We start from the raw sequence: 12,576 nt of genomic DNA, 5'->3' as shown, positions 1-12,576 counted from the left end.
TATTGTGACAATCACATTCATCGAAGATTTTCCTTTAGAAGTTACTGTCTATGACAGAATTACATCACTTACATTCAATCTCTTATGTTAGCTATTTAGGCCAAAATATTCACTAGAATGGGTGCTACGCCACCACGGTCATGCTGATAACACTCATGCCACTGTGTCCTTTTCACACAGAGCCCCAGTGGAGCTAAAAACAGAACACTGCTGTACGAGGGCTTGGTATATTATCATGATGGGGCAACAATGGTGACTTAGCAAAACACTGTGATCGTAGAATCATGGAACTCTACAGCAGGCCATTCAACCCATTGAATTTGCATCAACTCTCCAAACAGCATTCTACCCAGACCTATCGTCCTACGCTATCCTTGTAACCCTGCATTTCTCACGGTCAATCCACTTAACTTATACATCCTTGGACACTATGGGCAATATAATATGGCCAATCCACCTAACCTGCACATATTTGGATTGTGGGAGGAAGCCCAAGCAGCGCAAGAGAGAACGTGCAAATTCCATACAGACAGACACCCAAAGCAGGAATTGAATCTGGGTCCCTGACACTAAGAGGCAACAGTGCTAACCACTGAGCCACCATGTCGCCTTGATCATTTTGTTTTCTGATGTAATAGATTGATCACATCAATTTTGCTGTATTTAAATGACCAAATTTCTCTCTCTCAACTATTAACTGTCATAACCTTGACTGTTGTCAGCGTGAAGCAGAATTCTTTCTCCAATACTAGTGCTGGACCAGGTAACTTACTATGGCTTTGGACTCTCGCCAGTTTTGGGTTTGAGTTTCACATACAACAGGAGCCCCTAGTAACTGATCCAAGCAGCTACTAGTGTGAGCATAAACAATCCTCATAGACTGTCGCTTTGGATTTAGTCGGAGAGAGAAGCGGAGCCACAACTAAGATGGTTCCTATCCTCACCTCAAAAACGGTACAGATGCTGCCAGACCTGCTGAGCTTTTCCAGCAACTTCTGTTTTTGCTTCAAAAGTCATGTGTACTATCAACAGGGCTGGCAAACATCTTGCATTATGTAGTAATCTTCAGGAATGTACTATTGGTTCACACACTGCTGTTGGTAAACTAGGAAAAAATACTTCATACTGACAGTTTGTGCCTTTATACTTGCACTGCTTACAGGTCAGAGATGAGCCTGAATTTCTGGCAAAGAACTCAAAACAAAATAACAAATTTATCGCTTGCAAAAGTGCACATGAAAAATGAATGGAAGATAACATTTCATTGTAAAAACCCTCAAGTTTATCAAAGTAGTTGGTAGCTGCGACATTGTACATGGCTTTCTGGCATCCTACCCAATACTGAGAGCACATTTGTTTCTATTTATTTTCATTATTCTAGCATCTGTGTCACATTTTCTACTTCTCTCCAGTCTCAATTCGAAATGGGATCTGATCAATGGTTCAACTGGTTAACGGAGGACGTCATTACCCAGAATACACAGCACGCTGGAAAAACAGTGTTTTAAAGCAAAGTGACGTGCAACTATAGAAGGATTAGGTGACACATTTAATAATTGGTTCTAAAGCTCCACACATAATATGAGGATCTGTATTCATAATTTAATAATAAATGATTTTGCTAGCAAGATCCAAATTTGTAGAGGAAAAATCAGCAGTATTAAACTGGACTGTGATATTAGTTTGAGTTTCCGGGAAAGCTGCTGTTTTGCCACTTTGCAATGATATGCACAGCAAAAGTGCCAGCACTGTGCCACCTAGTGGTGGTGCTCACAATAAAGGCACAGGTTGTTGTTGATACAAAGAGGAATCTGCCCAAAGCACCAACTGGATGTTCCTCTTTCAGATACTGGGATTCTCAAACAGCTCCAGTACTTTGTTTTGAATTCAATGAAGTTAATTCAGTGATGCTCCCTGCTCTTCATTTGTCTCTTTACTCAGGTGCTCAGACGTTATCTTGTGAACTGCAAGCTATTATATAACAGTAGGATATGAATCTATTCTAAGGGCATTGGAAGGCTCAATAAGGGAGTGAAGTATCTCCACTCGCAACTGAATTACATCCTTACCTTGGCCTAGAACCCCAATATTGGACCTTCTCAATTAAGTCTGCAATTCACTCCACAAATGTCCTATACACTAGGATTTAGTGCCCAGCCCTGCACACTCAAAATCTTAGTACTTACTGTGTTTGGGAAAGAGCTGGAATCAGGCAGTGGATTAGACACCATGGGTCCAAAGAGGTCCAGATCACCAGATGGTGCTGTGTTCACACACGTGGTCCCATTGGAGGTAGGAGCTGCTGCAGGAGCATCTGCGGAACAAAACATTTGAGAATTTAGAACAGCAGTCATTTCCTAATCAAACACCTTCATACAGGGCAAATTTTACTCAAGCAAATCCACGGAAAAATATCAAAGGTACAAAGGAGTCCTTAGAATTAAACAGAAACATGGAACAGAGGGATCATTGCATAAATTACTGTTTATCATTAATTCAAAGTGAGGCAAACATACATAGGAAATAGAAGGATTAGGCCATTCGGCCCTTCAAGCTTGCTCCAACTAGATTATGGCTGATCATCTATCTCAAGGCCAATATCCTGCACTATCCTCATTGATAATTTCCATAGAGTTCCTCAGGGTAGTGTCCTAGGCCCAACCATCTTCAACTGTTTCATCAATGTCCTTCCCTCCATCATAAGATCAGAAGTGAGATTGTTCACTAATGATTGCATAATCTTCACCACTGTTTGTGACTCCATAGATACTGAAGCAGTCTGTTCAAAAGCAACAGGATCTGGACAATATTGAGGCTTGGGCTGACAAGTGGCAAGTCACATTTGCCCCACATAAATGCCAGTCTATGCCCACCACCAATAAGAGACAATCTAAACACTACTCCTTAACATTCCATGGTGTTATCATCACTGAATCCCCCACTATTAATGTCCTTAGGGTTACCATTGACCAGAAACTCAACTGGACTTGCCACATAAACAGTGGCTACAAGAGCAGATCAGAGGCTAGGAATACTGCAGCGAGTAACTCACCTCCTAACTCCCCAAAGCCCGTCTACCATCTACAAGGCAGAAGCTACAGGTTACAGATTATGGTTGAATACAACTCTGCGTCTGGTGAGAGCACATAGTTCCTTATGGATGCTCAGCTTTGAGTTGCTAAATCTGTTTAAAAATAATCCCCTTTGACACAGTGATAGCAGTACAGACCACAATGGAGGGTATCCTAAATGGGACAATGGGGCTGTGCAGTGGTCACCGCTAACAATACTGTCATGGTCAGATGAATGTGTTACAGATAGATTGATGAGGACATACAATTTTCCCTCTTTCTGGTTTCCTCACTATCTATCGTAGGCCTAATCTAGTAGCTATGTCCTTTAAGACTCGGCCATGTCAGATAACAGCGGTGTTACAAAGCCACTCCTGATGACAGAGATAGAAATCGCCCACCCAACCCTCGGTCACCGAGTATACTCTTAGTGTTTTACTCTAACTGTTGAGGAGTACTAGTTCGCCAGTTGAGGAGGGATGGTAGGTGGTAATTAGGAGGTTTTCTTGCCCATGTTCGACTGGATGCTATGAGACTTCATGGGGCCCAGGGTCAATATTGAAGACTACCGGGGAGGAGCTTTTCCTTGCTAACAATATGCTATTTTACACCATTTCTGGTGCACCTGTCCTGTTCATGTACCCAGGGATGGTGGTGGTGTTGTCTGGGATACTGTCTGTAAGGTAATATTCTCTGCTTCTTCTTGATTAGTTAATGGGACAGCTCTCCCAATTTTACCATTATCCCCCAGATATTAGTAAGGAAGACTTTGCAGGGTCGACAGGACTGTATTGTTATTGTTCCAGTTCCTTAGTCTGTGCTGGTTGGATAGAACTGGCTGACTTGCTAGCCATTTCAGAGGAGATTTAAGAGTCAACCATATTGCTGTGGATCTGGACTCCCATGTAGGCCAGATAAAGTGATGAAGGAAGCTTTTCCTTCCCTAAGGGACGTTGTGAATCAAATGGGTTTTTTAAACAACCTGTCGCGCTCCTGACATTATAACGGTAAATACACTTCAAAAATATTTCACTGACTGGCAGATGCTTTGCGACTTCAGGTTTTGTGAAACGTTCTATAAAAAGAAATACCTCCTTTCTGTTTCCCACTGGACTTAAGACAACCCAAGTAGGTGATGATCTAATATTTCTCATGGTTACATGCTGATTGTGTAGTTTTATTTTAAAGGAAGTGGAATGCAGTGTAAGCTTTTATGGTGATATGTTAGATGACTCTCAATTTAAAAGAACTGTGCATTAGTTTATCAAAAATGGGGAATGAATGTGGGGAGAAATATAGACACAGAGCTTTGTGTGACTAGCAGAGAACTGAGCAGAGAAAAGGATCAGAGTCCAGATTGTGCAATGGGGGGAAAACAACAAACAGGGTGTGGTGCTGCTGATTACTTTGTCAGGCCACTGAATGACAGCAACAACAACTTGGGTGTAAGTAACCACGATGCCACCCCTCAGTGAAACTAGAATGGGGGGATGGGAAACTCAAGTTACAAAAAGAAGCTTCAGAATGGACCTTGTATTAAGACTTGGCACTTTGTCTGATACATGAATACTCCATTCATCAAAAGTTCATCACCATCCCAGCCTCTCCTCAGAACTCTCAGACTACATAACATCAATGAACACTTCTGAGCTTCAAGGTCCCCAGAGAAGGAAATAAGTTCTGATCTTAGGATTTAAAGAGCTGCAAAGAATTTCCCTGACACTGTATTTGGATCAGAATGCCACATGAATGTAATATTAGCAAGTTAAGCAACAGTACAGTGAAGAACATGAAGATGAATGGCATAGGTAATGGCTGCTGTACGATCATAAAGAGACTGAGCATTGAGAGCCTAAGGATATTTGTTCTTACCTAGTCCCAGCAGGTCAATCACTGGGCCAGCAGGTGTTGAAGGGCTTGTTTTCACTTGCTGCTGTTCGTCCTTTTTTGGTGGCTTTATCGGGAAAACATAGAATTCAAAGCAGCTCATTACAAGTCACCAGAGGCAAGCTTAAAACTACAACATCTGAACTGCTCCACTAGGGAAGCCGGTCTTGAACCTTGACAGACACACAGCATAGGCTAAATAACTTGTTCTTACAGAAGGCCACTAACTTAAAATATTAATTGTGTCTCTAGCTACAAATACTGCCAGAACTTTCTAATTTTATGCCAAATAAATAGCTCTAGAGCAGGGGGAATCAACACTTTGACTGGGAGCTGCACATTTGCTCCAATTATTTCCAGCAGTTGTCATCAGGCTGGGTTAATTTATTGCACCAGAGAGGTTTGTTATAAACACTTCCAAGAGACAGATCTATTCTGAAATGCTCCCTTTTACAATATGTTCTATTTCTTACTCCTGGTCTTACCATTATGTTTCCAATGGGAGGTTACATTTTAGACTTTCTCGCCCAAAGATTCGCAGATTTTGCTCAAACTATTCAGTGGGCTTCCAAAATGGTTCTGCACCAGATTGCACGATCCTTTCAGTGGGGGCATATTTTCCATTCAGAGAATAAAACAACTTGATGCAGTTTGATCATCCTCATTCATTCCCCTCAGTTTGAGTAAGGGTACAGACAAAACATACACTCACCACTTTCACTTTTTCAAAGATAACTGGTGCAGTTTTGGTCTCCTTTGCTTCATCCTTTTTCTTCCATTTATTATTTTCTTTCTGGAAGAGAAAAGCTGAAAGTTTAAGCAGACTGGCGGAGGGATCAGAAAACTGCATCCAAACTAAAATACCATTAAATATGAAGTCTCTGGGCAGGTTGCACCCAAATAGATATGCCCTTCAATCAGACCTTTGTGAATCTCGTGGAATCCAAACAACTTTGGATTATTGCAACTTCCTGGTTTCCCAAACATCAGAAATGCATCTGAATGCCTCCACTGCTTTCAAGGCATTGGACAAAGCTGTCTTTTTTTCTGAGGAGGAATCAGAAGCCCATTTTAGAGCTAAAAAAGCCAGAAAAGAAGAATGACCATTTGGAACTGTTTGCACATCCTATACAATGAAGCAGGGGCCAAACACAAGACAACAAATGGTTCTTATGGCATGAAACTAGAATATCATGTCTATCAAGAACACAAATCAGCAAATATATCCAAGGGACTCAGCTGTCAGAGAGTCATTGATGCAAATGGAGATGTTTGACCTATCCAGTCTATGCTAGCTTTCAGTAAAGCATTCCAGTCAATCCCATTGTCCATTCGATCCCTGTACCCTTGTAAGTTGATTTGCTTCAAATAAATATCGATTGTTTTTTGAAATTATTGGTCACCTTTGCTTCCATCAGCTTTATTGCAGTCAGTTCTAGATCTTTACCACTTGCTGTGTCCTCACATTCCTCCTGCATCTCTTGCCTAAAACCTTAAATCCATCTCTGCTAGTCTTTGAATCATCAGAAAATGGAAATGATTTTTGTCCACCTTAGCCAAACCTGTAATAATCTCGTACACCTCAATCTCTTTTACTCCAAAGAAAACAGCCCCAACTTCTCCAACTTAACCCTGTAGCAAAACCCTCAACCTTGAAACCATTCTGGTAAATCTTCTTTTCACTTTCTTGAGGACCCTCACATCCTGAAAGTGTGGTGACCAGAACGGGACGAAATTCTTGAGATGGGGTCTAACCAGAGTTTTATAAAGGTCAGCATAAATTCTGTACTTAATGCATCCATTAATAAAGCCCAACACCCCATATTATTTGCTAGTCACTCTCAATACGCCCTTCCACATTCAATGACTAGTCCACACCCAGAAGCCTATGCCCTCTACACACTCTTTAGCATTCCGTTGGCACATCGATATTGCCTGCCTTTGTTCCGTGACCAGAATTCAATACTGCCTACTGTCTGTATTAAATTCCACCTGCTTCATGTCCGCCCAATCTGTTAACCTATTTATAACTGGAAATAGTTACTTACACAGTGTGATTTACCTATTGGTGTAGGAGGATGACAAATTTACTTAATGATGGTAAGGGAAAAACTATTTATTGTACATGAATTAGACACTTACATGGAGAGTACATCTCCCAACTTTCCATCTAACCCACACCCCTGCCCCGTCACACACAACCATGTAACCTCCATCTGACTGAATGTAACGTCACAGTTCTGCAACTTTCCACAGCACTTTTTTTTTTAAAACAATTCTAAGAAAACCAACACAGCCCTAAACTTAGCAACAATGCAGATAGATTCATCTGCACAACATGAACTATGGAGTCTTTAGAGTTTCTGTGAGCAATGAACCAGAGATGGTTTCAAAGAAATTGCAGGCAGTAAACACTGGTAGCAGAATAAAGAACAAACTGCTCCACAAAAGTATGAATCAGATACGGATACATATACAGCATTAATTAGACAATGACTCTGAAAGGGGAAAGTGCCAACATTCAAGAACAGGACATGCACATCTTTATTCCAAATCCAAAAGCCTTCACTAGTTTCAATGAAATAGAGGAAATTTGAGAGTTCTCCGGGTGATGGTGGAAAGACTGTTATCCCAGCATACGGCCTCAGAATTCCATTAATGAGCTTGCAACTCCACCCAACCTTGCACTCTGAATATGCTTTGCAGAATTTCCACCTTAGGTGCCAAGGGAAGAATTACTCACCCTGAATGCAGCAATGTTAATACTTTTATCAAAATATTTCTTCTTTTCATATTTGTCTCTAATGAAGCTCTCTACTGCTCTGAGCAACAAGTTAAGGTATAATTAAAAAAAAAGTGAATTTCACCAATACTCTAGAGAATAAAATAGGAAAATGGTTGCTGCAGCAGTATAGACATGAGTTGCGTGTCTTGGTCCTGGGAGCATCCTGAAACAGCTGACTCCCAAAGCTGAAACTTCCAATGGTGATTATTAAATGTCTGGAAACTTAAGACGCCCCCAACTTGGAGTTAGAGTCAAAGACTTTAGAAAGTTCTGATGTACTTAGCTTAATAGTTATCCAGAAAACTTTGGAGGAGTTAAAACCTGTTCTAATTGCTGGATAGTTATTAAACTAACCACCAACCTCCCATATCCAACTGAGTACCAGCACCCCCATCAAGCCTCCCATTTAAAAGTCATTTGAACAGGTGCATGAATAGAAGTTTAGAGAGATATGAACCAAACACAGGCAAATGGGCCTAGTCAGTTTAGTATATCTGGTTGGCATGTACGAGTTGAACCGAAGAGTCTGTTTCCATGCTGTAGGGCTCTAAGGTACCACAACCTATCCCTTGCCTCTAACCACTTCTCCGGACCTGAACCTCTGGCACGTCCTCTTTGTCACCCTAATCTGAGCAGAAACTTTACCTCGTACTCCATACTAACCGAGCTCCCCTCACTCAATTTGCCTTGACCTACCCTGCACCCTCAACATACTACCTGCCACCTACCTCCTTACCACTTATGACACTCATTTACACTCATTCACCAGAAATTACTAAGGAGGCGGCAGATAGATTCTTCAAAACAAGGAGTTCACCACAATGAGGTTATGGCACAGAAGAGGCCTCAGGCAGATTGGCCATGGTCTTGTAGAATGACAGGAGAAGCTTGAAGGGCTGAATGTCTCACTCTTGCACCTATTTCTTTATGTCTTTATTAAATAACATTGAACATTACAATAAGAACTAAGCACAGTCAGAATTAGTCAGAAGTTTCACTGCTTCCCTTTCTGCATTCACAGCCTCACAATCATTATAGTGAGCAGATCATTCAGCCCACTATGGCTGCACCAGTTCTACTGCCTAGAGCCAAACTCCTGCCTTTCCATAAATCTCTACACAGCACTTCTACCCAAACAACCATCCAGTGCTCCCTTGCATGCCTCAGTTGAATCTGCCTCCACCACATTTCCAGGCAGTGCATTCCACATGCTAACCACTCTGAGAAAAATGTTTTTCTCACATTACCCTTCCTACATTTGCACATCACCTTAAATCTAAGCCCTCTAACTCATTTTTCCTTATCTTTTTCTTTTGATAGGGAACAACTTCTCCCTGTCAACTCTGTCCAGGCCATTCATGAATTCGAAAACCTCAATCAGATCTCTTCGGTCTACTTCTCACCGAGGAAAAATGTCAGAATTTCTTCAATCTATCCTCATAACTGAAGTTCCTCACTCCTGGGAGTTCTCATTAGTAGGGGGGCACCTCCACGACCTTTAGCAAACTGGGAGTGGAGAGTCATAGCTCGATTTATTTTGTGCTGCATTGAGGCTTACAGAGAGGTTGTGATGGAGGCATTCATGACTGAATAAAGCCCAGAGAGAGGGCTTCTTGAATCACTGCAGTCCACGTACTGTAGGTACATCTAGAATGCTCTAAGGGAGGGAATTCCAGGATTTTGAGCCAGCAACAGCGAAGGAATGGCGATATATTTCCAAATCTGGATAGTGAGTGGCTTGGAGGGGAACTTGAAGCTGATCGTGTTCCCATGAACCTGCTGCCCTTGTCCTTCCAGAAAGAAGTTGTTATGGTTTTGGAAGGTGCTGTCTAAAGGATGTTTGGTGAATTTCTGCAGTGCATTTTGTAGATGGTACACACTGCTGCTATTGAGTGTCAGTGGTTGAGGGAGTGGATGTCTGTGGATGTGGTGCCCATCAAGTGGACGGCTTTGTCCTGGATGGTGTCGAGCTTCTTAAGTGTTGGAGCTGCACTCATTCAGGCAAGTGGGGAGTATTCTATCACACTCCTGACTTGTGATTTGTACATGGTGGACAGGCTCTGGGGGGTCAGGTGGTGAGTTATTCACTGCAGTATTCCTAGCCCATGACCTGCTCTTGTAGTCAGTGTTTACGTAGCAAGTCCATTTGAGTTTCTGGTTGATTGTAGTCCCCAGGTGTTGATAATAGGGGATTCAGCGATGGTAACATCATTGAATATTAAGGGGCCGTAGTTAGATTGACTCTTATTGGAGATGGTCATTGCCTGACATTTGTGTGGCATTAATGTCATTGCTTTTACGAGCAGGAACAGCTTTTCCCTATCTATTCTGTCCAGGCCGCTCATAATTTTGAAAACCTCAATCAGAACTCCTCTCTTTCTGATAACCATCGGATCCCTCTGTTCCGCTTGTAGTGAGTTTGGACCATGGCTGCATACCCTAAGGCAAGTGAAAAAGGGTACTGAAAATAATCCAGCACAAGTGTGTGACAGGGTACCCCGAACTAAGCCACTGATCAATACCCATCCCCAAAACCAACAGCATCTATTATCACATCGGTAATAATGTCCATCTCTATCTGAGTTAGCATATCGGTTGCAGAAGCCTTCAGACTGATCAGGCATGATGTCAACCAAAACCGTCCAGGTCCTAGGTCAGACTATGGTCCGTGTTGATTCTTTTTTATTCTAATTAGGAGGTTCACTAGGTTGATTCCAGAATTGAGTGTGTTTGCTTATGAGGAGAGATTGAGCAAATGGGTCTATACTCATTGGAATTTAAAAGAATGAGGAAGGATCTTATAGAAACATATAAAATTATGAAGCGAACAGATAAGATAGAAGCTTGGAGGTTGTCTCCACTGGTGGATGAAACTAGAACCGGGCGGCATGGCCTCAAAATAAGAGCAGATTTAGGAATGAGGAATTTCTGCACCCAAAGGGTTTTGAATCTGTGGAATTCCCTGCTCAGGTGAAGCAGTTGACGCTACCTCATTGAATGTTTTAAAGGCAATGTTATATTTTTGAACAGTCAAGGAATTAAGGGTTATGGTGAGCTGGCGGATAAGTGGAGCAGAGTCCATGAAAAGATCAGCCATGATCTTACTGAATGGTGGAGCAGGCTCGATAGACCAGATGGCCTACTCCTGTTCCTATTTCTTATGTTTTTATTATGCTCATGGGAAGTACACAGTGGTGTCTGAAGAGAGAAAATTGTTACTTGAATGAGGGCAGGTGAGGCAATCTCACCTCTTCCTTGCGTCCATCAGGCATGTCAGAAAATCACATCATATTTGCAGATGCCCGAGGGATAGGGACTTATCCATTCACCTGCACATACTGCATGTCCCTTAGAAAAACTACTAGACTTGGATCAAAATAAATCAATTGTATGCGTCTCAAAAGGGGGATTTAAAAGAAAAAAAGTTCCTTTTCATAATTTGTTCACAGTGAAGATCAAAATACATATCTACAAAAATTAAGTAATTGTTAGCTACAGGAGTCTTGGGAGGTACCCAGAAGCAAAAAAACAGCAGCAGCATTAGGGTATTTGGCCCCTCCAGTCTGCTCTGCCACTCATTAAGGTCCTGGCTAATTTAGTTGCATCTTTAACCTACTTTCCTGCCTGCCCCCAATAACCCTCAATTCCCATGTCGATCAAAAATCTCTCCATTTATTCAATTAACCAGCCTTATTTGTTCACTGCAGAAGAGAATTACACAATTTAACAGCTCTCAGAAAAGAAATCCCTTCCCATTTCGGTTTTAAATTCACATCTTATTTCAAAATTATGTCCCTAGTTCTAGATTCCCTTCCAAGAGGAAACATCATTCTATCATCTACTCTATTAATCCTTTCAGAATATTAGATATTCCAGTAAAGTAATCTCTCATTCATCTAAACTTTGAAGGGTTTAAGCCCAACTTGCTCAATCATTCCTCATAATTCAATCATCTTCATCCCAGGAGTAAGTCTGGTGAACCTTCTCTGAATTCCCTCCAATATAGATATTTAAAGTAGTTAAATGTAGTGAACAATTCCAGGTGCAGTTTCAACAATGCTCTATAGAGGTGTAGTAAGAATTCCTTACCTTTATACTCCATCCCCTTGCCAAAAAGCCCAACATTCTATTTACCTTCCTAATTTCTGACTGTAATGCTAACTTTTAGTGCTTCATTCACATCGAGTGTAGGTGTTGGGATGTCATGTTGCGGCTGTGCAGGACATTATTGAGACTACTTCTAGAAAACTGCATTCAATTCTGGTGGCCCTTGTTTAGGCAGGATGTTGTTAAACTTGAGAGGGCGCAGAGAAGATTTACAAGGATATTGCTGGGACTGGAGGGTTTCATTTATAGGGAGAGGTTTTCCCTGGAGCATCGGAGGCTGAGGGGTGACCTTATAGAGGTTTGTAAAATCGAGAGGGGCATGGATAGGGTAAATAGCCAAGGTCTTTTTCCCAGGGTGGGGGAGTCCAAAACTAGACAGCATAGGTTTAAGGTGAGAAGGAATAGATTTAAAAAGGACCTAAGGTATAACTTTTTCATGCAGGAGTGGGTGCGTATATTGAATGAACTACCAGAGGAAGTGGAGGAGGCGGGTACAATTACAACATTTAAAAGGCATCTAGATGGGCATATAAATCAGAAGAGTTTAGATGGGCATATAAATCAGAAGAGTTTAGATGGATATAGGCCAAATGCTGGCAAATGGGACTAGGTCAGATTGGGACGTCCATTCAGTGCAGACGAGTGGGACCAAAGGGTCTGTTTCCGTGCTGTACAATTCTATGACATCTAAATCCCTTTGTACCGCAGTGTCCTACAGTGTCTCTG

At 41.7% G+C, this 12,576-nt stretch overlaps 1 protein-coding gene across 1 annotated transcript in view; it reads right to left on the bottom strand.

The window, feature by feature from the left end:
* The window catches only part of LOC109921974 (stromal membrane-associated protein 2), a 72,646-nt gene that overhangs the window by 16,147 nt on the left and 43,923 nt on the right, over nucleotides 1-12,576 (bottom strand). The window contains exons 4-7 of the mRNA XM_048613036.1: nucleotides 7,702-7,780; nucleotides 5,671-5,751; nucleotides 4,944-5,025; nucleotides 2,187-2,314 (exon numbers count right to left, since the gene is read on the bottom strand). Coding sequence (XP_048468993.1) covers nucleotides 2,187-2,314; nucleotides 4,944-5,025; nucleotides 5,671-5,751; nucleotides 7,702-7,780 — 370 coding nt within the window. The remainder of the gene's footprint in view (nucleotides 1-2,186; nucleotides 2,315-4,943; nucleotides 5,026-5,670; nucleotides 5,752-7,701; nucleotides 7,781-12,576) is intronic.

Source organism: Rhincodon typus, chromosome 27 (genome assembly GCF_021869965.1).
Source record: "Rhincodon typus isolate 14 chromosome 27, sRhiTyp1.1, whole genome shotgun sequence".
Lineage (NCBI taxonomy): Eukaryota > Metazoa > Chordata > Chondrichthyes > Orectolobiformes > Rhincodontidae > Rhincodon > Rhincodon typus.
The sequence above is the reverse complement of the archived record's forward strand: the minus strand, read 5'-3'. Positions and strand labels throughout refer to the sequence as shown.